The sequence below is a fragment of the Eurosta solidaginis genome, chromosome 5 (genome assembly GCF_040869045.1).
Source record: "Eurosta solidaginis isolate ZX-2024a chromosome 5, ASM4086904v1, whole genome shotgun sequence".
Taxonomy (NCBI): Eukaryota; Metazoa; Arthropoda; class Insecta; order Diptera; family Tephritidae; genus Eurosta; species Eurosta solidaginis.
In genome coordinates, this window is record NC_090323.1 from 216,681,950 (window position 1) to 216,709,566 (window position 27,617).

The 27,617-nt window shown below is 36.3% G+C and overlaps 1 protein-coding gene across 2 annotated transcripts; it reads left to right on the forward strand.

Moving 5' to 3' along the window:
• The first annotated feature begins 15,494 nt into the window (after positions 1 to 15,494).
• Positions 15,495 to 27,466, forward strand: LOC137233625 (ninjurin-A-like). 2 transcript variants are annotated; one of them, XM_067756812.1, is made up of 4 exons: positions 15,495 to 15,883; positions 23,600 to 23,708; positions 26,523 to 26,722; positions 26,792 to 27,466. In XM_067756812.1, the coding sequence occupies exons 1-4, from the start codon at positions 15,821 to 15,823 to the stop codon at positions 26,963 to 26,965; spliced, it is 546 nt and encodes a 181-aa protein (XP_067612913.1). In that variant the 5' UTR covers positions 15,495 to 15,820; the 3' UTR covers positions 26,966 to 27,466. The 2 variants fall into 2 exon arrangements, with proteins under 2 accessions (XP_067612913.1, XP_067612914.1); XM_067756813.1 differs by having other exon boundaries at positions 15,495 to 15,878; positions 23,598 to 23,708.
• The last annotated feature ends 151 nt before the right edge of the window (positions 27,467 to 27,617 follow it).

Here is a 27,617-nt window from a genome sequence, read left to right on the forward strand (position 1 = left end):
AGACATGCACCGAGCTTTCCATGCAAAATGTGGTCCAGAACATATATAAACATACTACTCATGATTCCGAGACATTAAAAAGGGCAGGTATGAGGAGAAAATTTTTACACGTGATATGTGTTCGTCAAGAGGGAACAACACATTTTTGGATTGCCAACACAGTTCAAGACCCACTTCTTCTTCTTTTTCTTGTTGTTGATATAGCAGTGTTTTCACTGAAAATACAGCCTTTGGTAGAGAAAAATCCCGAGTCGCTCCGGTACATAGAAGCGGCTGCCTTGGGAAGCGTTCTTTTTCTTTTTCTTGTACCAGTGCGGTATGGGGCAAATTCAATAGGTGCGATAACTCAATTCTGAAAAAGACTCACGATAAGATAACCGATACACACCATCTCAACGAAATCCCCGTAAGTTTTACCTTCTATGACTTGGTTATGTGTGGATCTTGTATAACGCCAAAACTCAACTCAAAGCTTTTGACACAGTCAGTCACAGCACGTTCCGTCTACCCTTCCTCGCAGTCTCAAAACGTAGATTGCAAAGCATCGGTCCAGCTCAGTCCTATCGCCGCTTTTGTTTTATTTTTACATTTTGAAGCTAACTTCTCCACCAGAAGGAGCTAGCATTGTGTCGACTGTCCTACATCCAATAATACTGCGTGTGACGTTCAACCAGGATCTAACAAAGTCCAAAATCCGTAACAAAATCCTTAAATACCTCGCTGGTAGTACTTGTGGCAAAGACAAAGAAACGCTCGTAGCCACTCATAAAGCAGTTGGTCAGCCGCTTGTATGCTACGCGTTCCCAATATGGTCGCCGAGCCTTAAAGAAAGTAGGCTGGAGGAAACTGCAAGCCTACCAAAATACTGCGCCCAGAATTGCCTGGAGAGAATACTCCCCATAAAGGAGACAAATGAAATGCTGAACAAATAGTTTCTGTTGAATACCTAGAAACCTGGGCATCCCAACAGATATCTGATTGAAGAGGCCCGCCTCGCAGGAACTTGAGAACTCATATCCGTAAGCACACTGAAGATATTCGGCACTCAAGAAGTCAGCCGTATAAACAAAAGAAGCACAAAAAGTCTCTCAGAAAAAGTCGGCAATTTACTATGCCAACAAGCGTTCGGTGGACCCCGTTCTCAAAGACAAATCCCCCAAACTTACAGTTGAGGAAAGCAACCTCCCCAGGAAGATGCGCGTCACTCTAGCGCGGCTTAGACCCCGATATTTAGTAGGTTAAACTCTTACTTATCCAGAATCAAAACCCATATACCTATTGTGTGCCCCGATTGTAACGTGTCCCCAAATAAGACAACAATATTTTCAATTGCAATGTGGAACCAGCGCCTCTTTTTTATTAAAGAAGTACATGAGGTGATTTGTGAAATTCAGATCAAATTCCTAAAAATAGCTTTATATTCTAAAGAACTAGAAAATTTGTTTCCAAAAGTGTTAGCGACTAAAGTTATGATGATAAACACTTTCTCAGATTTATCTATGTATGTCTGCATCTCACATCGTTGAATTGTACGAACGAACCGAACGGTCTTTTGTAAAATTCATCACACGCCGCTCTTATAGAAGAAGATGGGAATTCTCGTTTATTTGTAGATACATAAGCACGGTTGCCACATCATGTTTTCATTCCGGACCAAAATTCATCGAAAAAAAGGACCAAATCTCAGAAAAAAAGACCAAATTTTTGTTTTACTTGATTGTGATGCAAGCAATTCGGCAATCCACAAAAGTGTCGTAGTTGTTGTCAAATATAATATTTCGGGATGTTTCCATGGTTTCCTATATATTTTAATAATCATAGCGAATAGGAGACTTTGCCTTAATTCAAACATTAGTCCCAGCATTATTTTGTTAATTGCAAAGAATGTATAGCGTAGTTAGGTTTTAGTAAGAAGTGGCTCAAAAATTTGCGTTTTGGTGTAGCAAACTCAGTAAATCATAAATGAAATCAATCAATTCTTTCAAGCAGTTTTGTTAATGCTATTTTTATTGATGCTTATTTTTTCCCCTGAACATTGAAATTTCATACCAGAACCTGATTCAGTAAGTGTGATTTTTGCAAAACTTACATTTAGCCCCAGGCTTCAGATTAAAAATTGAACATATTCAAAGTTTCAACTGTGCAATAACAGAACCTGATTACATTTAAGTAGGTACTAGAAATTAGTTAACAGTATTACTATTGAAGTTTATGAAGTTCTGTACCTACGGGAATAAAACACAAAATACTCCTTCCGAAATCAAATCTTTTTTACATTTGCTTCAAAATCTGAATATAATGAATTGAAATTGTTCAATCGCAATTCGTTATTCATTTATAAAGTTCCGCTTTCGAGAAGTATTCATGCATTACGTACAGTTAAAATATTTCTTATGCCAAGCTGCTTAATTTCCAACTATTCTGCCTGCCTTAACACCACAATACTCCTGAAATTCGTTGAACCCATTGATATACTTCGAACTGTGTGAGAAAGTTTTTAATATCGACGTGCAATTTTTACATAGGATTTTCTTGATATATTCCTTCATGAAATCTCAATATATCTCGTAAACCAAACATAAAACCAATTAGTTTCATTAATTACTTAGTTTTAAATTTAAATTGTAACTTGACGGCCATCGTAATGGCTACGTCAGTGACAAGCCCTGTTAAATTTCATAGCGGCACTTGTGCATTTGAAAAAAATTTTCTTAGCTCAACTAATGAAAAAAATCTATCACGAAAAGTGTTTGATAACCGATCGAAATATCTGGATACTAAAACAAGACTTTTTTCTGATAAGTCCGTGTGTTGAGATCCAGCACTTTCTTATTAATGCCCCGCCTAAAATATCTTCTAGGTGAAATATCATTGTTAAATAAATAAATTGTAAATTGAAGATTATACGTGGGTTAATGAAAGTGTGCCAAATGTTGTGGGCACATTTGAGGATTTTAACCCCTGTGAAAAAGAAAGAAAAATACAAAAATCCTGGCTACTGCCTAAAAAGGACCAAAATTGAAAAAAAGTACCAGCGGACCAAATGGGGTTGGAAGGGACCATTTTTGGTCCAAATGGATAGAAGTGGCAACCGTGTCATAACTAAATCCAGCCGGTCAACCGAGGATGCTCTATTAGATTTTTGTATATTTATTCACCAAGAGTTGGACAGTAAATAAGATTGCGCGAGTCTTTTTGTTGACATCACAAAAGCTTTTGATACTGCCGATCATGTAATTCTACTTGATAAATTATATCATATTGGCTTTCGACGATTTATACATGATTGGTTCAAATCGTATCTTACTGGAAGAGTACAACGCATTAAAGTCTGCGGAACCCTCAGTAGCTCTAATCCAATTAAAGTTGGCGTTCCACAAGGTTCCGTCCTCGGTCCTATTTTATTTCTGGTTTACGTAAATTCAATTTTCGACATGCCATTCTTGGGGAAGGTCACTGCATTTGCAGATGATCTAGCGATAGCTTACGGCTCATCAAATACGTTCGACTTGATAAGTAGCATAAATCATGATGTACATATTTTAAGAACGTGGTTCGCTTAACACAAGCTCGTTGTCAGCAATAAAACCAAACTAATGTTTTTTAGATTGAATGCAAAAATAAGGCCAGACGTAGACATTGTTTTCCACTCCTCCAGTTGTGAGCGTCTCGCTCTCCACGATAATTCGTGCCAAATGGCTCAGTATGGTATTTTTAATCCGCTCGCTATTTGTAATAACGAGTGCTTTATAATAGATGTTGTTGAAGAGTTTCGGTATCTAGGTGTATCTGTAGATCAAAATATGAACTGGGGCATCCACATATCCCGCCTAAAGCATTATCTCCAATATTCTTTACGTTGTTTCTATCATCTCAGAGGTTGCTGCTCTAACTATACCTTTAAAACAGTTTATTATGCGCTTTTTCATTCTAAATTGTTATATGGTATCAGCTGTTGGGGGGGGGGGGGGGGGAAGGGGGGGGGCATTCTTTAATAAAATTCAGTCTATCCTAGTTTTACAAAAATTCGTTATTCGTCAAATATCTAATGTAAATCGACTGCGTCCCTCAAGAGAGCTTTTTAGAGGTCTAGAGATTCTTCCAATAAGAGACCTTTATTATTTTAAAGTTTTAAAAATCTTTTTCATTAGGTGTGGTTATCTGCAGAGTATGAGGTCGGAAACTTATAACCTTAGGATAAACTTTCATCCTACAGTTATTGTACCTCCTTCCAGAACCACACACTCAACAAAGTTTTATGCAATTGTATCCAGGAAACTCTTCAACATACTACCCTCCGAAATTCGGGCCATGAGGAATATTCTACAATTTACAAAATGCGTGAAATCCTTTCTTCTGAGTTTCTCACATAATGAAATTGAAGTTTTGCTACGACCTATTCAATAAGCAGCTTAATAACAGAGACTAAAAGAAAATAATAGTAGTAACTTTCTTTACTTTATTTATATACCTACACCATTATTTTTTCTTTTACTTACTTTTGGCTTTTCCAATAGTAGCATCTTGTAATTAGGCTAAAAATCATATGTAGGTTTAAAAAAAAAAATATATAACTTAATTTCAATTTTAGCATTAACCCCACTGCACTAATGTTTCAATATTTTTGATAGATATGACATTTGTCACTATGTTAAGCTTAACATAAAAATGGTTTACCTTTTTCTTATATCTACACGGTCTCATACACATATTACAGGGCATTTTTTAAGGATTTTTCACTAGGTGGCCAAAAGAAAAATATCTCCTCGACATGACTGACCATACCGGTCAGCTTTTGAATATTGCCATTTTTGGTCCAAAAAAAAACATGCTGTGGCAACCGTGGTTGTGACTCACTCATACCAAAACATTTGCAATAAAACAAGTAATCCCAGGAATAGTTATTTTTCATATCCAACTTATTATATACTTGCCCAAAATTTTTTTATTATATGCTGACAAAAATCCTCGAGCACGTGCAGAATTTGTAGAATTTATATATGTCACGGAAGTCGTGAGTACCTATGTTCTTTTCCATATAAATCCTCATCGACAGTATATTTGATGAACTATCATTAGAGTTGGGATTCTACCGAGTATTTACCATTTTTATGGGTAAATACCGGGAAAATACCCGGAATATTCCTTTTTTGTATCTTTTTTTTTGGGTATTTGGGCTGCTTGGAATTACAATTCAGCAATTAAATTTATACGTCATTTGAAATTTAAAAAATTTCGTTTTGATTTTAAACAAACAACCCAGCAAACACTCGGAGTCAACAATTAGTCTGAAAGGAGTCCAAACTTTGGATCGTTTGCACGCGTTATGAACTCATTTAGGAGCCTGAAGCGAATGCTATATGCTTATATTTTGCCTGTAACATAAGTCTTATACAGGCCTCCTTCCGATATCATATATGAGCCTTATTGGCGTCATATACTGCTAATTTTGATCCTTTTAATGACACTACTTCAGGGCTTTTAGGAAGAATTTTTGACATATATCCGAAGCGAAAAACATAGGGGAGAAAATTGTTGTGATAAAACTCACATGAGGATAAGATAGAAATGAAATAAGTATTAGTTAAATTATTATTTATTTAGAATAAATTGTCGCAGAAAAATTTCAGAGTTTTTATTCCGGAGCTGCCTAGTTTATTAATTTTAATATTTTTCGTTTGTTTATAATTTCATCAAATCGGAGTCATAAAAGGCTCTCAGGTGATAGCATTTTTGAATCTTTTGAACCATATTAAACTCCAGAACTGTAAGAGAATATTTATAAGGGACACATATTTACCCAAACAAATCTACCCCTCAAACAGGCTCACGGCGCTCATAATTTAAGAATCCGAAACGAGTCCAAAATAAGTGGGCAATGTAGGAATCAGAAAAGCGTCGAAACGCGTAGTAGGGTACAAGAAAATTTAATTTTTGCCTTTTATTTAACGGCCTAAAAGCTCCTAACCTAGCATGCAAAAATTATCATTTATCAACTATTTATGTTCGTCACAGCGAGTTGAAAATGAATTACATTTGTACATTATTTTTACCCTTGCTATTCTTTTATTGTATAAGCATCGACTTTTTTCCGCTCATGGACGCTTCTCGACATTTTTAATGTGACCGCAAAACTGTCACGCTCTGTCCAGGTGTGTCGAACTATATATGATCCCAATAACTGCTGACGATGCCTAATAATAGGCCATATAGGTGTCAGATAATCAGAGTTTATTAGAGTTAAAAATGACGCCGGCGAGTTCCATTAGAGTATAATGTGAGCTGTTTAAACGCCTTTTAAGACTTATGTCGGACTCTTTTTTAGGCTCAAATGATATACGTTAATAGACTCATATAGGACGACCATAACAAGGAGGAAATACATTGGTTTCGGTCTCCCAAATGAGCACATACCGACTGTAAACGCTCCAATTTAGATATTTTCCGACTCTTTTTCGACTTAAAATGTTTACTGGGTAAACTTAAATATTTGCAACGGCATGCATTATTGGCTAAATATTTTTGAAAAACGCTGGATTACAGATTAAAACTAATTCAACCGATAGCATAATGGATAACTACCCGCCAATATAGGACAAATTGGGTACATTTTGGATTGAATTTGTGTGTTTGTTTCCCATATTTTCCAAAAGATTATTTTTACCCTTATTTTGGGTAAATATTTGGGACTTTACCCATTTTTACCATATATAACCAATTTACCGGGTATTTACAATTTGGGTATTTACCCCCTTTTCCCATCTCTAAAGCATATATGACATTACTTTAATTTTGCTTGGATTCCAAGCTAAAAAAAACTGACGAAACTTTATCGGAACTTCAAAACACAAAAACAATTTCTATCGTGAAAAAGCGATACCACTTTTCCCCCATAATTAGTGAGTTTGGCATGTTTTTGTTTATGTATTACATTTTATTTTTACATTAACATTTTTAACAATAAAAACAATGCAAATAACACGCGAAAATTATTTCGGTCTCTAATGGTTTACTTTTTTCACACGAATGTTGATTTTAATTGTGTTTTTATGCACCAAATTTCAATTTCAATTTCAATTCAAACTAAAAACAAAATTTTCATTTGTCAGAAAAAAATAAAGAAAAAACGGCCGAATGTCAAAAAAACCTATCGAAAAACAAACTGGCTCGTTCGTTTTTAATGAACTAGGTTGTATTTTTCTTGTATTTCGTTAGTTTTTTAAAATATAGTTTGCACACTTACACCAGTACTGAAGCCACATTAGGAGGGAGTGCCGCAAAAAATTGAAGATAAAATACAAGAAAAAATACTCGAAAATAAAGTAGTGTCATATAGGTATAACTATCATTCATTCGTTGATAAATTTCTTCGATTAGCACCAAAAACCTTCATTAGAATTAGCAAGTTATATATTTTTTGACATTTTGGGGAAATCATGTATGTTCAGAAAATTTCTAACATTATTTCAGTTAGGTGTTGTTCAGGTATTTTCGAAATTTAGTTGTGGCCAGATTATGATTACTACGTGGCCACGGCGGACTACTACGTGGCCATTTGGCCACGTTCGTATTACTTAAAAAATGCCCTGACATATTATGCATTCGTTAGTTTATACTTCATAATGTTAAGCTTGTGTTTGGCAACCGCTCCGGGTGTATTTCAGCCATGAAAAGCTCTCAGTGAAAACTCATCTGCCTTGCATATGCCGTTCGGAGTCGGCATAAAACATGTAGGTCCCGTCCGGCCGATTTGTAGGGAAAATCAAGAGGAGCACGACGCAAATTTGAAAAGAAGCTCGGCCTTAAATCTCTTCATATGTAAATAGATAGGTATAAGAAAAATGCTCAATAAAAATAAATGAAATGAAATGAATGAATTAAATAATGCAAATGCGTGGGTGGGCTTTGCCAGAATTTTTACTTTTATTTTGTTTATTTTGGCTCCCCTTATGCATATGACTTTCCTTAGATATCATATATGACTAAGCTGTTTTGGCAGTTTCAAATAACAATTCCAACAAACAGCCAAACATAATTTAATTGCATGCACATGTACATTAGGTAGCTTAAAAATCACTATTTTTGAGTTCTAAGCTTCAGCTGTTGAGCCAAAACTTTGCTTCGTCTTGATGTTGTTTTTTGTTTTTATACTCAGTTGAGCAGAGCTCACGGAGTATATTAAGTTTGATTGGATAACGGTTGGTTGTACATATATAAAGGAATCGAGATAGATATAGACTTCCATATATCAAAATAATCAGGATCGAAAAAAAATTTGATTGAGCCATGTCCGTCCGTCCGTCCGCCCGTCCGTCTGTCCGTTAACACGATAACTTGAGTAAATTTTGAGGTATTTTGATGAAATTTGGTATGTGGGTTGCTGAGCACTCATCTCAGATCGCTATTTAAAATGAACGATATCGGACTATAACCACGCCCACTTTTTCGATATCGAAAATTTCGAAAAACCGAAAAAGTGCGATAATTCATTACAAAAGACAGATAAAGCGACGAAACTTGGTAGATGAATTGAACTTATAACGCAGAATAGAAAATTAGTAAAATTTTGGACAATGGGCGTGGCACCGCCCACTTTTAAAAGATGGTAATTTAAAATTTTGCAAGCTGTAATTTGGCAGTCGTTGAAGATATCATGATGAAATTTGGCAGGAACATTACTCCTATTACTATATGTACGCTTAATAAAAATTAGCAAAATCGGAGAAGGACCACGCCCACTTTAAAAAAAAAAAATTTTTTAAAGTAAAATTTTAACAAAAAATTTAATATCTTTACAGTATATAAGTAAATTATGTCAACATTCAACTCCAGTAATGATGTAGTGCAACAAAATACAAAAATAAAAGAAAACTTCAAAATGGGCGTGGCTCCGCCCTTTTTCATTTAATATGTCTAGGATACTTTTAACGCCATAAGTCGAACAAAAGTTAACCAATCCTTTTGAAATTTGGTAGGGGTATAGACTTTATGACTTTAACTGTTTTCTGTGAAAATGGGCGAAATCGGTTGATGCCACGCCCAGTTTTTTTACACAGTCGTCCGTTTGTCCTTCCGCATGGCCGTTAACACGATAACTTGAGCAAAAATCGACATATCTTTAATGAACTTAGTTCGCGTGCTTACTTGAACTCTTTATCTTGGTATAAAAAATTAACGAAATCCGACTATGACCACGCCCACTTTTTCGATATCGAAAATTACGAAAAATAGAAAATATGCCATAATTCTATACCAAATACGAAACAAGGGAAGAAACATGGTAAGGTAATTGAATTGTTTTATTGACGGGAAATGTAACTTTAGAAAAAACTTTACAAAATGGTTGTGACACCTACCATATTAAGTAGAAGAAAATGGTAAAGTTCTGCAGGGCGAAATAAAAAACCCTTAAAATCTTGGCAGGTATTACATATATAAATAAATTAGCGGTATCCAACAGATGATGTTCTGGGTCACCCTGGTCCACATTCTGGAAAACGCCTTCACATATACAACTACCACCACTCCCTTTTAAACTCTCATTAATACCTTTAATTTGATACCCATATCGTACAAACTCATTCTAGAATCACCCCTGGTCCACCTTTATGGCGATATCTCGAAAAGGCGTCCACCTATAGAACTAAGCCCCACGCCCTTTTAAAATATTCATTAACACCTTTCTTTTGATACCCATATTGTACAAACAAATTCTAGGGTCACCCCTGCTCCACCTTTATGGCGATATCTCGAAACGGCGTCCACCTATGGAACTAAGGAATACTCCCTTTTAAAATACTCATTAACACCTTTCTTTTGATACCCATATTGTACAAACAAATTCTAGGGTCACCCCTGGTCCACCTTTATGACGATATCTCGAAAATGCGACCACCTATACAACAACCACCACTCCCTTTTAAACCCCTCATTAATACCTTTACTTTGATACCCATATCGTACAAACACGTTCTAGAGTCACGCCTGGTCCACCTTTGTGGCGATATTTCGAAAAGGCGTCCACCTATAGAACTAAGGCCCACTCCCTTTTAAAATACTCATTAACACCTTTCGTTTGATGCCCATATTGTACAAACAAATTCTAGGGTCACCCCTGGTCCACCTTTATGGCGATATCTCGAAACGGCGTCCACCTATGGAACTAAGGAATACTCCCTTTTAAAATACTCATTAACACCTTTCATTTGATACCCATATCGTACAAACGCATTATAGAGTCACCCCTGGTCCACCTTTATGGCGATATCTCGAAAAGGCGACCACCTATACAACAACCACCACTCCCTTTTAAAACCTTCATTAATACCTTTAATTTGATACCCATATCTTACAAACACATTCTAGAGTCACCCCAGGTCCACTTTTATCTAGATATTTCGAAACGGCATCCACCTATAGAACTAAGGCCCACTCCCTTTTAAAATACTCATTAACACCATTCGTTTGATGCCCATATTGTACAAACAAATTCTAGGGTCACCCCTGGTCCACCTTTATGGCGATATCTCGAAACGGCGTTCACCTATGGAACTAAGGATTACTCCCTTTTAAAATACTCATTAACACCTTTCATTTGATACCCATATCGTACAAACGCATTCTAGAGTCACCCCTGGTCCACCTTTATGGCGATATCTCGAAAAGGCGACCACCTATACAACAACCACCACTACCTTTTAAAACCCTCATTAATACCTTTAATTTGATACCCATATCGTACAAACACATTCTAGAGTCAACCCTGGTCCACTTTTATGGCGATATTTCGAAACGGCATCCACCTATAGAACTAAGGCCCACTCCCTTTTAAAATACTCATTAACACCATTCGTTTGTTGCCCATATTGTACAAACAAATTCTAGGGTCACCCCTGGTCCACCTTTATGGCGATATCTCGAAACGGCGTTCACCTATGGAACTACGGATTACTCCCTTTTAAAATACTCATTAACACCTTCCATTTGATACCCATATCGTACAAACGCATTCTAGAGTCACCCCTGGTCCACCTTTATGGCGATATCTCGAAAAGGCGACCACCTATACAACAACCACCACTACCTTTTAAAACCCTCATTAATACCTTTAATTTGATACCCATATCGTACAAACACATTCTAGAGTCAACCCTGGTCCACTTTTATGGCGATATTTCGAAACGGCATCCACCTATAGAACTAAGGCCCACTCCCTTTTAAAATACTCATTAACACCATTCGTTTGTTGCCCATATTGTACAAACAAATTCTAGGGTCACCCCTGGTCCACCTTTATGGCGATATCTCGAAACGGCGTTCACCTATGGAACTACGGATTACTCCCTTTTAAAATACTCATTAACACCTTCCATTTGATACCCATATCGTACAAACACATTCTAGAGTCACCCCTGGTCCACCTTTGTGGCGATATTTCGAAACGGCGTCCAACTATAGAACTAAGGCCCACTCCCTTTTAAAATACTCATTAACACCTTTCGTTTGATGTCCATATTGTACAAACAAATTCTAGGGTCACCCCTGGTCCACCTTTATGGCGATATCTCGAAACGGCGTCCACCTATGGAACTAAGGATTACTCCCTTTTAAAATACTCATTCACACCTTTCTTTTGATACCCATATTGTACAAACAAATTCTAGGGTCACCTCTGGTCCACCTTTATGGCGATATCTCGAAACGGCGTCCACCTATGGAACTAAGGATTACTCCCTTTTAAAATAATCATTAACACCTTTCGTTTGATGCCCATATTGTACAAACGCATTCAAGAGTCAACCCTGATCCACCTTTATGGCTATATCCCTAAATGGCGTCCACCTATAGAACTAAGGCCCACTCCCTCATAAAATTCTCTTTAATGCCTTTCATTTGATACGCATGTCATACACCCGAACTTAACCTTCCTTACTTGTTTTTTTTTATGTTTTGTTCTCTAAATCATGGGGACTTTGTTCACTTTTGGGAATTAAAGGTGACACCTTCCCATCGTCCCTCTCTCTTGCCATTTCAATAAAAACTATAGAAATTAAACCGAAATAAGGGAAATTATTAAATTATTTTGTTTCTGTGTGGGTTAAGTATATGAATTTGCTTATCTTGTCTCAAAATTTTTTAAAGATACGGCATTTTACTTAGATATATAGTTTGAACGATACTTTAGAATACATAGTTGTTCTGGGCTCTCTTAAAAGAGATTAAAAAAAATTATACTTAAGAAGATTTTCCACCGAGAAAATTTAGGTCGAACTTCCCTTCCAATTTGAGTTGTGCGTCCTCTAATTGTTACTACAAATTGGCGGGAAGAAATGTACATGGTCTACGCCGACTGCGAACAGCATCTGCAAGACATAAATTTTCACTGAGATACTTTTCATGGCAGAAATCACTGCAGAGGGGCTGGCCCATTGAGTATAAGCGTTTTCGAAGTGTCAGTTTCACATATAAATTGAAAAGATGGTTGGTGTCATGTGGTGCCACCTTTACAAGCGGGACATATATTGGATATGAGGAGGTTAATTTTGGATAAGTAATAGTTTAACCTATCACAGCATCCAGGTCTAAGTTGCGCTGTAGTGATGCGCATCTCCCTGGGAGGGTAACTTTCCTCAACTTCAAGTCTATTTGTCTTTGAAAATGCGGTTCCCCGGGCATTTGTTCGCACAGAAATTTGCTTGACTTTTTTGGGTGTCTCTGAGGGCCTTTTAGTGCTTCTTTTCTTCAAACGACTGATTTTTTTGTGCCAAGTTTCTCATGGTGATAACGGAGTTGACCTCCTTGGAGGTGAAGCCTTTCACTCAGATTTCTGATAGGATGCCCCGGTTTCTGGGTATTCAACAGAAATTGTTTGTTCAGCATTTAATTTATCTCCTTTAGAGGTGTATTCTCACCTTTCTGTGTGTGTAGATGATATTCTGGAGATATAAAAAAGATATCCGGTTGCAGTTCTGAGCGCGTTGCTTTGACATGTACCTCCAATGCATTTCTTCAAGGCCCGGGACGTAGCATACAAGCCGTTGGATTGGTAGCTCTATAAGTGAGTGTTTATTTGTCTAGGTTTGACATCATAGGCATCATATAAATATAATAATGCTGTAGTGGAAGATAGGCCTCATCTCCGAAAAAATTTAAAGACAGTTCTGAGTTTGTTGCAATTGATATAGGAAACGTAGCAATAGCAAAGGTATGCTACGGATTGTGAACAACAAAATATAAACCATAGGGAGTTCAGGATTTTGTGCAAATGGTCAAGTATCATTGTATTAGCAAACTGGTGTAGTATTTTTGTAAATGTGCAACATCAAAAACCATAGTTTTTTTTATCAACATTGCATATCAAATTGATAACTGTCAATAAAAAACAAAATGTGAAAAGAATAGTTTAAAAATGATAAAAGTTGTTCTCAATCCGTAGCTTATATGTATTTGCTATTGCCAGACTTACAATATCAAATGCACAAAACTCTGAACTACCTTTATGGTTTCTGATGTTGCGTATTTCCCATGACGTAGCAAATGCTAAGGTCATATAATTTGTTACTGTTTTGTGTGAAAATAATACACAGTACAGTTTGCAAATATAATGATGCTAGACCATTTGCAAAAAATCCTGAACTCTCCTATATAGTGTTTTGATCAGCGTAATATGTCTATGCACATACATATGTTTTGGGAAATTCACAGTTATTAAGAATTTCCCCCCATTCATCTCACGAAGTCGTAAAAATCTTTAAAGTTATGAGGGTAAGTATCTTCTGCGAAATTACACACTAGTATATCCAACAAATTATTTACAATGGATTGAATAGTTTTGTTGTAGAGATGATTTTTATTGCAATTGTTTCGTTAATTGTTAAAAAGTCATCAGTCCACATTCTAAAATTTTAAGTTAAAGGCAAAATTCGAATGCCTATAAAATCATATAGGGTAAAGATGTATATATGGTGTTTCAACCAGGGACGGAAAATAATAATTGTTTTTTTTACGGAGTCGAAAAAGTCCGGGTCAAAAAATTGTCCTAGGTGAAAATGTTTGAGTTCTCAGGTATCCCTATAGCAATATCATGTCGAATCATGCATCCTTTTTATTTTTCGAACTTTTTCCAAAAAAGTCCACATATAAAAGAAAAATCTGTATTTTGATTTTTTGAGTTCGATAGAACTAGTTAATCCGGACTTTTATTTTTTAAGGCCAAAATAAAAGTCCGGCTTGATAACAAAGAAACGGCTTATCCGAAATAAAGAAAATTTTTTATGAATAAAATAATAAATTAATAAAAATCCGAAAATAATTTTTATCTTGATCCAAATATATTAAAAGTACAAAATTAAAAGCTTTGCAAGGAATTGTATTATAAAAGGAATAACAGTTTCCGCCCCTGGTTTCAACGATAAATAGGCATTGATAATAATTTGTAACGAATTTAGGGAAATTTCGCTTATTTGCAACCTTCTACTTACGTTCGTATCGCTAAACTGTTGAATAAAACACACAAAAATTCTGTATTACAAAATGGTCTTTATTAGACTAATTTGAAAGTACTTCGTAATTTAACTTCACTTCGTAGCTGATAGCGTGTTTAAATCAAACTGATTAATGATTGCTCAGCTTGCGCTCATGTATACTCTATGCTTCTTCATTCGCATATTTCTACTACAGTTTAGACGTTTCGCCTGCTAGAACTGCTGTACATATCTCCTACTTGTAATTAGCTATATACATGTATATTTGTAGTTTGTATCCATATGCATGTGTATATGTGAGTAATACTTCGCTGATGATGACATGCGTTTGTGAGTATCTCTCTGCTGCGTTGTATGTATGTGTATAGATGATTGATTTGTTTACGTACATACTCCTTAGTATCGGGTGAGTGGTGGTAGTATCGCTTAGTAATACTAATATTCGTCACAATATGAATATAGTTTAAAAAACCAAAAAACACGCAAATATGATGCCGTTTAAGTATCTACAATCCACTTTGATATTTGATGTTTATGGCATCGTAGCACACAGGTTCGTGTCTTCGGTATTAAGCACAACCCGTTTGGTAGCGAGATATTTAACCACTGCCGCGAGTCTACAGTAATCGCCGCTAGATGAGTCTAACCCTCCTTTGTGCGCCTAACCTAGAGAATTACAAACAAGCATTCAGACAAGTGAAGCTAAGCGTGTTACAAAGGCACACATTGCAATCAAAATCTAATTTTTGACCAAATGTGAACATGTGCCCTTTTATGGTCAACTTTTAAATAAAAGTTCAAAAGTTAGATTCTCTCTCAGTGACTTTGTTTGCAACTTTTTCCGCGATTTTGTTTTTTTTTTACCACAGCAGCCCTGTTTGCAATTATACTTAGCATAGCGCTGAGATGTAGTTCTAATACGATGTTTACACATCTCATATCTGACGATCGAGAGTGTACCAGTACATGGCTGACATTGGGATACGCAGTCGTTGGGTTTGTGGTAGGTACTTGAGTACTGAGCAGAGTTTTTAAAAATCAGTTTATTGTTAGCTACGAAGGCGATTGCAGATATGAACCGGTGATAATTTTGTGATTTATTTGTAAAGAAAAGGAGAAAAGTAAACAAAAAATTTTGCGATTATAGTTAATATACTAAACATAGAGATTATTAAAAAATAATTAAAAAAGTATGAAACTCTAAATTTATTGACTTATTACGAAATTGCAAATTAAGTAAATATTTCAACAAATTAATTATTCAATATTAGTATAATTTAACTGCATTAATACACGTACATATATACAAGAAACACAAAAAAAAAATAAATAAAAAAATGGCAACAACACAACCAACACATGGATTAATAAGCAGCAACTCCAGCTCAAAGGGAGGAGAGGTAATTGAATTCGAATGATTTTTTGTGTTCGTATTTTTCACTTAAGTTATGCATGACTAATATCATTGTGTTTACTCATTCAATTGGTGATTTTCTTTTTTTAAGCTTCCGCCGCGGTATATGAAGACAATTAACAAATATTTATTTCAAAAACATTGTGGACATGTACTAGAGCGGGTCAAATTTTTTTCAGTATTATAGCAAATACGTAATCCACAGACGATTATAAGAAAAACTGCTGAACACACCATAGCTCTAAGTCCAAATTCGAGTCCCCGCCTTCTGCAAAATAGATATTTGGCCATATGAATGTAGGGTTTGGCCAAAAAATCGTCATAGCTTCTGTTAGAATTATAGGAAAAATATCATATTCGGCTTACTTTAATGGTATTTTACGTACATTTCAGAATCTGTATTAATATCTATAGTGTTTTTGAATTTTTGTAGAGATATCAGGCTTTTTTTTATTTTTATTTTTATCAGGCTTAAATTATGAGAAATTAGCCTAAAATGAACTTTTAACTACTATATTATCATTTTTAACAAATTTCTTGTGGAAAATTTTTTTTCTTTACAGCTGAAATAAGTTCAGAACATTTCCAATAACTTTAATTCAGATAGTTTTTCTTTTTTCGAACTCGTTTTAATAGAAAAAAATTTCCAAAAAAAAACCTATATTTTCAAGTTATAAGCAAAACGACACAATTTTTATAATTTTAATGTAATTTATTTAAAAAATTATTTTTTTTTTTACTTAGAATTGACCGTTTTTACGTATTTCTCAAAATAAAAGTAATGTTATGTTATTATTTTTTAAAATCTTGTTTACTCTCCATTTGTATGATCAGTGATTAACAAGAACGAGAATTATCTAAAGATGTTAAACATTTATATCAAATGTCCAAAGCAATTTCAAATTGAGCTGTATCAGTTGATTTAGCTAACATAAAACCAGGACCAGTTGTACATTCTCGATGGCTAACCAAAGCAAGCAGAGCATTACGTCTATATGCAACAACTAATACACTATCGGAAAATTTGAAAACTCTAGCAGTTTATATTATTAGAATTCATGTGCCAATGTATTTCAATGTAAAATACTATAATTCTGTTTTATACGGCAGTGTACTTTTATCAAAGTTTATTCGTTGGACAAGATACCTACCACGTAACTTACTTAATATTGTAGATGGTGTAATCCAAAATAATTCATATTACGCTCATCCAGAAAACATTTTATTAACAATAGCCGTGTTTTTTTACACGCGTATACGTTTCGTTTGCTGGTGAAAAAAACGCCTATCCTCGCTTAGATAATGATTAGGAGACCCATCTAGCGGCTGTGGTTAAACAACTAGCTACAGCAACAGGGTGTAGCGAAAAGCGGAAACACAACCCTCCGTTATATTTCTGTGCGTAATATATAGCTTAATCAGTTGTGATAAATAGTGGACGCGCATAGAATACACAGAATTAGTGCAGAGGGTGAAACATAGACATATATGTCAGTTACATCTGAGTATAATACGTATTGAAATTTAGTAGTACTAATTTTATACGTAGCAATTTCAGAGGTGTATTTAAAGTTTGTCGCTTACCCAGCAAAAATCGTTGGATCATGTGGTCCACTGGAGTACTTACCATTATACTCCACTGTAATGCAGCAATGGACCAACTCATGTTTCTATACGAACATATTGAAGCCGATCATTGTTCGTTTTTAACGGTTGTAATCACAACACGATGTTTATTGGACTGTGGGTACTCAATGGATTACTCTGATGTAATGCGGAGTTGGAGTATATGGTCCAGTCCTAGGGCAACGCAATGTTAATTGGACCATATTTTTTGTATGAATTGTGGTTAATTTTGGAGCACTCGGTTGGTCCATAGCGAGTACTCCATACATGCATGCATGGAGTACTCGGGATTTTTGCAGGGTGGTAGTTCATATAAGGTTTAAGCGTAGACTTATATAGATGAGAAAAAAAAACACAGCTAATGTTATTTTATAATAGAAAATCCATACATGATAGAGCTATCAAAAAATACTTGATCCAACTAAACTCAGAGTTTACAAAAAATATAATGTCAACTTTAATGCTTCAGATTACACTGATATGATTGATCTGCATGATGATAATTTACTATATGAACCGACATTCACAAGAAATATTCCATAAGATCACTTGGTACAATTCTTAGATTATGACGAACCAACACTAGATGCTCCTAATATTCCAATGCATATTCAAGGAACGGAAAGATATTGTAACAAATTTACTGCAAATCCTCTTATTTGCAACCTTCTGCTAAGTTCGAATCACTAAACTGTTGAATAAATAACTCCAATATTGAATAATGGAAAAATGGCCTTTATTAAAGTCAGGCATGCTTAACCAACGACCCGACAAACAACGTTAATTTGACGTTCTTAACGTTAATAAACGAAACGAAATGACTTTGTTTCGTTTATTAACGTTAATTATCGTAACGAAATGATATCGGTTCGTTGGTTAAGCATGCCTGTCTCGATCCATGCGCCACCTAGCGAAATTTTTTTGATCAAATATTGTATTGCCACCAGGTTCTGACTCACGGCCCAAGTTTCAGGTCTCTAGCTCATCGGGAAGTTACTTAAAAATCGATCGCAAGATTCCCCCCGTTTTTAAAGGATTTCCAGTTATCTTGACTAGCGCGTCTCCTAGCGGAACTTTGTTTTCTATAAGTTGTATTATCACCAGGCCTTTAACTAAGTTCCAAGTTTCAAGTCTCTAGGTAACCGGGAAGTTAGTTAAATATGGATTGAAAGATTTCCAAATTAAAATTTGTTTTCTTACTATCTCGATCCGCGTGCCACACCCAGCGAATTTTTTTTGATCAAATGTTGCATTGTCACCGGATTCTGACCCACGGCCCAAGTTTCAAGTCTCTAGCTCACCGGCAAGTTACTTCAAAATCGATTGCAAGATTCCCCTCGTCTTTCAAGGATTTGTAGTCCTCTCACTTAGCGCGCCACCTAGCGGAATTTTGTTTTCTACAAATTGTATTGTCACGAAGCCTCGAATTGTAAGTTTCAAGTCTCTGGGTCACCGGGAAGTTAGTTAAAAATGAATTTAAAAATTCCCAAATTAAAATAAATTTTCCTAATATCTCGATCCATACGCCACCTAGCGAAATTTTTTTGATCAAATATTGCATTGTCACCGGGTTCTGACTCACGGCCCAATTTCCAGGCCCCTAGCTCATCGGGAAATCGATCGCAAGATTCCCTGCGTTTTTCAGGGATTTTCAAGGATTTTCGTTTATATAGATTCGTCTGCCATCTGTCGGCATTTTGTTTTCCACGAATTGTAGTGTCATCGACTCGCAAACTATGTGCTAAGTTTGAAGTCTCTGGATCACCGAGAAGTTTGTTAAAAGTCGATCGTGAAATTTCCATTTTAAAATTAATTTTCTGTATATCTCGATCCGTGCGCCACCTAGCGGATTTTTTTCACTTGCGTTGTAGTTTCTCACAGGTCTGAACTATGCTCTAAGTAGCAAGTGTCTAGTTCAACGGGAACTTAGCGAAAAAGACTTCCGTGGGTCAAAAATACGTATGGAAATGAGGGGACAAACATGAAAGCGAGTTAATATAAAGATATAATAAAAACATTATTATTACTTTATGTAAGTATTATTTTCAATAAAACCGTTTAGCTTAAAAATTTTTTAAAATTATTTCATTTTCAAGTTTTTAGTCTTTATTTAATTGCCTATTATTTCTCATTCTATTTAGTTTATTTAGTGACTCATTAATACAAGGACTCTTTCTTGAAAATTTGTTACAATTTAAGTCCTCAATACATAATCCTTCCAAAGACTTTACTGGTCTCTGTGCCACGTATGCTTGTCCCTCCTCCAACTCCAAAATATTTCGATGTCACTTCTATCGGACTGTATGTAATATTTGTTCCAAATAGGAGCCAAATCGGACTACAAATACGATTTTTTTGAATATCTCAATCCTTGCGCCACCTAGCGGCGATTTTTTACAGGCCGCTTTCTATTCATGTATGCATTATGTGTTCCAAATATGGGCCAAATCGGACCACAAATGCGATTTTTTCGAATATCTCGATCCTTGCGCAACCTAGCGGCGCTTTTTTACATGCTGCTTTCTATTCATGTATATATTATGTGTTCCAAATATGACCCAAATCGGACCATAAATACGATTTTTTTGAATATCTCGATCCTTTCGCCACCTAGCGGCGATTTTTTCATAGGTCTCTTTCTAGTCTTGTAAGTATAATTTTCAATAAAACCGTTTAACTTAAATATTTTTTTAAATTATTTTATTTTCAAGTTTTTAGTCTTTATTTAATTGCCTATTATTTCTCATTCTATTTAGTTTAGTTAGTGACAATTTGTTACCTCGAACTAGAAAATATTTTGATGTCACTTCTATCGGACTGTATGTAATATTTGTTCCAAATAGGAGTCAAATCGGACCACAAATACGATTTTTTTGACTATCTCGACCCTGCGCCATCTAGCGGCGATTTTTTCCATATGTCGCTCTCTATTCATGTATGTATTATGTGTTCCAAATATGAACCAAATCGGACTACAAATACGATATTTTGAAATATTTTGATCCATGCGCCACCTATTGGAGTTTATTTCTTATAATTGCATTGTCATCGGTTTCTGAACTATATTCCAAGTTTCAAGCTTGTAGCTTATCGGGAAGTTACTTAAATTTCAATTACAAAATTCGTGCCGGCCAGCCAGCCTGTCAAGTCAAGATAAATAAAACCGTTTAAAAACCATTATGTTTAGTTATATCTTATGACGAGCAGCTCTCTCTCCCTCTTCTTTTTTACTATGTTTCTTTTTCCCTAACGTTATACCTGTACTTCTCTCTATCTCTCCCTTTTCCTCTACCCCTATATCCCTTTCATGTCTCTCTCACCTTTTCTGTTGTTCTGGCTCCTTCTCTCTCTCTCCTCCTTTGGTTCCGCCTTTGACTTTCCCCATCCCTGTTCACCTCACAATACTTTCTCTATCTCTTTCGTTTTAAATTTCCTTCTCTATGCACGGAGCATCTCCATTTGCCACTACATTTTTCTCTTTCTATCGCCTTTCCTATCAAACCATAAATGCCGAAAATTTTGGTACATGCTTTTTTTCCTTAAAAAAGTATTTAACGTCCGGCCTAGCTTGGATTAACCTGCATTTATTAGGTTAGGTTGAACTGGCCGGTCCACGAGGACCTCACATGAGTCCGTTGTGTTACCAGAAGTTTATTTTAACGACCATACTGAAAAACCCTACCAAAAACAGGACCTATGATATAAACTAACTCCGTCCTCTTGGCAAATGCTAGAAGTTTTCTTATACTTAAGCTACTTGTTGCTTCTAGATCTTAAAGCTGTGTCGCTCCTAATAGCTGGAGTCTTATCTTGACAAATGCTAGAAGATTTATAATACTTAAGCTACTTGCTGCTTCTAGATCTTAAAGCTGTGTCGCTCCTAATAGCTGGAGTCTTATCCTGGCAAGCGCAGGGCACGAGCACAAAACGTGCTCGATCATTTCCTTTCCCAACCCGTACTTTATACATTTTCTAACACTGACCAAACCTAATTTAAAGGCATCTGACGACCGAACGCAGTGTCCAGTGAGAATACCCATCATGAGTCTATAGTCCTCTATTTTTAATGATAGAAGCAACTTAGTTGGTCTAAGGTTGTAACACCTACAGATAATCTTCGACACTTCATAGCCCCACGCTTAAACCCACGCCTTTCCTACTTGGTCTATTATGTGCACCTATCGCCTTCTCTCAATCTCACCCAATTTTAATGGTACATCTACGGAGCAAGCTTCAAGGGATGCACCCTTTTAGCTAGTTCCCCTGCTTTTTCATTTCCAACTGTTCCCATTTGCCCTGGGACCCTATATAGATGTATGCTTTTCTATGTCCCGTTTCTTTCCAGAGACTGCTTACACTATAACACACTTTTAGATGTTGTGCTATGCGGGATTATTGCCTTGATTGCTGCTTGGTGGCCAATTTAAAAGTTAAAACGGCTGCAGTTTACGCTATTCTCTTCCAGTGTTTCCACTGCTTTGGTTACGGCTAGTACTTCCGCTTGGAAAACGTCACAGTGATCTGGCAGCTTTTGCAATCTGTTTATTTCCGGATCAGCACAGTATACCGCAGACCCTACCCCTTCACTACTTTGGAACCATCTGTGTGTGTGCACCCTTGCGCCAACCATCCACCTCAATTGTGGCTTTAAGACCTCGAAGCGCAGATAGGGAATCAGGTAGTCTGTTCGTCCTGTGGTTGAAGACGCTATACTACTATGGCCATATGGTTGGCGCTCAAGCTGCCCCGAGGCACTGAGCCTGGTTGCAGTTGTTAACGCTATGTTCTTTGCTACCAGGTCTAGATGTGGAATGTGCAGAATGGCATACAATGCAGTCGTCGGGGTTGTTTTCAGGGCTCCCGTAATATTAAATATTCATAGCTTGCATATACTCTCTAATTTTTTGAGGTAGGTTGTTTTTTGTGTGGCCTTCCTAGATGTTTTGTGCAAGCTTTCCTCTGTAAGATCACCCTTCCTAACTTAGGCCTGGTCAAATTTGGGATCTTGTACCTCTTTGTAAACAAGACCATATCCTGCATATATTAAGACAGCTCAAAGAAAGTTTCTATCCACCACTACTTTCTATTAGCGTTTTCCCTACCACCTTCTATCGCACTTTTGCTGCCCTTAATTTTTCTTCTGTTCCTGGTTAATTTAACGGGAAAAAAATTATCTAAATACTGACCCATTCAAACAAATCGCATCATGTATACGATTTTTTTAGAAAAGCCCGGTCCATAGCCAAGTTCTAGAAAACAATGTTATCAAATAAAAAGTTATGGTTCATGGTCAAGAAAATCGGACTTGTTTCGTAGTAGTCAGGAATTATTCCGAAAAATTTTATATTCAAGATTATGGTTTTAAGCGAGTTGTCACGCCCAATTATTACAAAATAACGAGCCGTACCCGTGCGCATCTTGCGCAACCAATCTAAAAGTCTCTTATCAAATATAAACAAAAATCAGCTGGTCTATCAATCATTTAGCGTATGAGAGCAACTGCCGGTAATGCAGTGCAAATATTCACAATAATGCCATAGTACAAATAGATTTCTTTGTGTGCTCACAATCGTTTATTTTTAACAAATTATTTTAATAAAATATAGCTTAACAAAATCACTACGACTAAAATTGCCCGAAGCTCGCTAATAGCCCGAATCTCCATCTTTACAACCAAAACTTTATTTATAGATTTGGATTCCAAATAAGGGAGAAAAAGGGACCCGTACATAAAAACATCAATTAGAAATAACATAGACGATTTGACCATACAACAAATTGGACATCCTTGGACTTGAGCTTACGATATTCATAATTTGGAATTTCAGGAAAAAATCGTTTATTTGTTTTTAAGGACCAATTTAATGTACATAGATCATAATGTACCGAAGATCATTTCGTCTCATCTTCCTCGCAAAAACCCACGAACAGAATTAATTTTTAAATTTGAAAAATATACACAAAAATTTGATTGTGGATTTGTACAAGCATACATCTAGATTTTCATTATAAATAGTTAAAACAGCTGCTTTTGTAAAACTCTATAATATAAAATTACTTTCATATTTCGTTCCAGGACTTTATTGATTTGGGCGATGATCGTTCAGACCAAGATCACCTAAACGATCATGAAACATTTATGGACTCAGAGCGTAACGAAGTAGATGGAGTAATACATGTACCAGGTAAACACCGGTTTAATATTTAAAGCACAATGTCATTGTTGGTAAATCTTACACAAGTGCTCGTTGAGAAATTCTCTAGTTTAGGCACTGGATAAAACTATGCGGATGGTGTACCGCTTCATGAGCAATCGACTATCTTCGTGATTTTCCCAATTAACCCATTAGAGTTTAACTGCAGTATATCGAAGTGCAACGGGGAAAACGCCGTCTCCTGGGCGATGCACCTAGGTTGTGCGCTAGGTCGCTGGATGTGCCTGAGAGAGTCATGCAGTGCTCGGTGTTTATATGTACGCGGCTTTGCAGCACGGTGTGACAAAGTACTCGTGCGCTGGGGCCGGAAAGACGGGGAAGGGGCTGGTGCTTGGCATTGCTTTTGCCCATGCAACGGAGATTGTAGTTATGGGTTGGATCGGGCGCATTAGATGGTGACGCCATAGGGCACGAGCGGTTCTGCTAGAGGGTGAGTGGAGGGGGGGGGGGGGGGGCGCTAAAGCGCAGACTAGAGGTCGACCTGGAGCGGGAAAAGCCACCTGCTACAAAAGTTTCGAGGAAATGACGGAGACCGAGGAAATGACTGGGATCTAGCCCAGAACACCCGTATGATGTAAACATCCTTTGCATGTGATATACTAACATAAGTATGAGCGTCCTAAAAAGATTAATTTCCTGCACACGCAGTAAAACCATTTATCTGACTGGGGTTATTTTCCACACCTTCCGCAACAAGAAAGCATAGAGCAGTCCAGCGGCAAGGATCTGCTCCGAGGGTGAAAGTTTGTGAGAGAAAAGCTAGAAATTAAATGGGGTTACACTGAAATGACAGTCCTTAGTCGAAAGAATTCCGAGTCGCTTCGCTTTCTGTTAATTACCCAAACACCTGGGTAATAGAAACTTAATGAGTCATCTCGGTAGGCGCAATGAAGAGATTAAAGACTCTCAGAGACATCTGGAACAAGTCGGCCGGTGAACATATTTGTCTGAGACAAACGCCATAAAATCGCAGGCGAGGAAAGCAATCTCCCCAGGGAAACGGTCATCACTCTACATTAATTTCGATCTGGATACTGTAATAGATACAACTTTTACTTATCCAGAATCCACCCTGGCACACGCAATGTGGTCTAACTCTGTAGAAACTGCAAGCTTCCTCGGAAGCCGTTAGAGGATATTGATGACAATTTGTGAGTGATGATGCAGAGTACTGTGCTACAACAACAACAACATGTCATACATTAATGCTGGTCCCGATAAAAAACGGGTTGAGGTGTGTCGCACAGTTGCTAAAGCTCATATTTTAATTTAACGAGTTTCATTGGAGGAATCCCTACTCTGACCCCTTTGCGACACACCTTAGCCATTTATAATTGGAACCAAAGTTTATATGAGATATTTTTGACCTGGGTTTTACCGTATGAAGGGATGAGATTTGAAAAAATAATTTATTTCATAAAGACCATCTTAATACAATTATATTACGAACATACGAGCCGAACCCGTGCGCATCTTGCGGAACCAATATAAAAGTCTCTTATCAAATATCAACAGAAATCGGCTGTTCTATCATTTAAAACTTATAGCTTGCGCTGCCATCTAGCGTATGATCTAGCCGGTAATACAGTGCAAATGTTCACAATAGTGCCATAGTACAGATAGATTTCTTTGTGTGCTCACGATCGTTTATTTTGAACAAATCTTAATATATAAAAATCACGTGTCACCATGTTTAACCGCGATGGACTCCCAAACTACTGAACCGATTTTGAATTTGTTTTACACTCCGTATGTAGTTCGATCTATCTTGAAATATAGGATAGGTTATATCTCAGTTTATAGTCGCAGTATTATTTTACTGCAAGTTTTTTTATTTTTTTATACGTAATAATAAAATGTTACGTATACGCACCGGCACTCACATTTTTAGGTGGTGCGGATATACTTCCGTGTAATTGGTTGGTGTTTAATTAAACAACGTGGTTATCAATAAAAAATATTATAGCGAATGATATCAAGTATAGCACATAACTAGGCCCGCCGAGAAGGTGAGGGGGAGGGGATTAGCACCGGGCCCGGGGATTCTGAGGGGGCCCGCGATTTAGAGGTACTGACATATTTTTTAATGAGACTCGGACTGGGACTGGGACTGGGACTGGAATAAAATACATACCACCCTCTGGGAGAGGCAATAAGGGATGCAGAAGAATGAGAAGAAATTGAGAGAAGGGAAAAGAGAGAAGGATATTGAGAAAGAGATAGAATGCAACGAAGATGGGGATAGATGAAGCGAAAAAGGCGGAGGGAGGAGTGAATAAAAGGATTAGGAAAAAGTGAAGAGGGGGGAAGGGCAGAGTCAGACGGAAAAAGCTTATTAAAATGTATGCAGTTAGGCCACATTTAGGGCAGAACAACTTCTGCCAGGTCTTCTAGTTATTTAAAAAAAATATAGCTAAACAAAAGCAATACGACCAATATTGCCCAAAGGAAAACTTAACTGATATTAAAATTTTTTTTTAATGATAATTATTGTTATTTTTTAATTTTTCTAAATTTGAAAAATTGTATTTTGTTTTTGGAATAGTAAGTAGAAAATCTGCGCAGCTATGCCAGGATGTCTGAAAAATTTTCTACTTACTATTCCAAAAACAAAATACAATTTTTCAAATTTAGAAAAATTAAAAAATAACAATAATTATCATTAGAAAAAAATTATTGTTCTGGCCTTGAGCTCGAATCGAACCTGAATCATTTATCAATAGGCCGATAAAAACAAAAACAATTGATATTAAAATTTTTATTTTCCATTTATAACCTTCACAGAGGAAAGGGATGCCATTGAAGATATTGCTTCTGTGGATGTTAATGCTTATGCTCATAAAAAAACTCTTGCTCAGGGGATGATGGATTTGGCATTACTAACAGCGAATGCCAATCAATTACGTTATGTGCTGGAGACCTACAAAAGACATCCATATTTTTATCCAAGTTTAATTTTACTAATACTCAGTATCGGCTTTCAAGTAAGTTTAGTTTGGTTTTCTCCTTCAAAGTCATATAAAGAGTGATGTATAATTTTGAAACATCTTCAGATCGCTGTTGGCGTTGGTTTGATCTTAACAAGTCGTTACAATATCGAAGATAAGAAGGAAGTTTGTCATGCTGAAAAAGTTAGCAATTATACAATTTGTGGCATTTTTATAATAACTGTGATTAATGTTTTCATATCGGCATTTGGAGTGGCGGAAGCGCCAGACGTACAATAAAATCTGGTTATCGGTTTCGTGGAGTCCTTATCTCTACAACAACAGACCCACGTGGAGCTTTGCAAGCAGTGAATCAATCTTCGCTTATTCCTCAAGCAGTAAACATCTCATACGTAAATTCAACGCTCTAATTTTGTTTTACCATTCTCCTTGCCACATATACTACCGAAAAGAGATCCTGCATTTGCTTACGAAGCTCTGGTGGCGCTGTGCACCACTGAATTGGATGTATGCTTTCATAAGAATTGTTTTCATAAAAATTTGTACCAGTGATATACACATAATAATATGATATCTAAGCAAATGATTTTTTACTCAATTTTAAGCTTAATTTTTATACACAAGTTAAAGAAAATATTCCAAGTCTTTCCGTTAAACTGTTTCAATTTAATTATGTACATCGTGATAGTAAAAAAACCTGACATATACAACTATTTTATTTCCTTTATATTAAGTCGGTTAAATGTTTCACCGCATATTCAATACAAATGTTGCAATCGATTTTTAAGTAACTTCTCATTGAGCTACAAACGTGAAACTTCACAGATAGGAAAACAATTCCGTTAGGTGGCGCACGGATTGAAATAATTAGATGAGAATTTGGAAATTTGAAACTGGCTTTTAAGTAACTTCTCGATGAGCTAGATACTTG

Excerpts from the sequence above, each read along its gene's own strand:
- LOC137233625 (XM_067756812.1), top strand. The coding sequence starts at position 15,821 with ATGGCAACAACACAACCAACACATGGATTAATAAGCAGCAACTCCAGC. Across the intron at positions 15,884-23,599 it reads CCAGCTCAAAGGGAGGAGAG|GACTTTATTGATTTGGGCGA; the intron begins GTAATTGAATTC and ends ATTTCGTTCCAG. Across the intron at positions 26,723-26,791 it reads TACTCAGTATCGGCTTTCAA|ATCGCTGTTGGCGTTGGTTT; the intron begins GTAAGTTTAGTT and ends AAACATCTTCAG.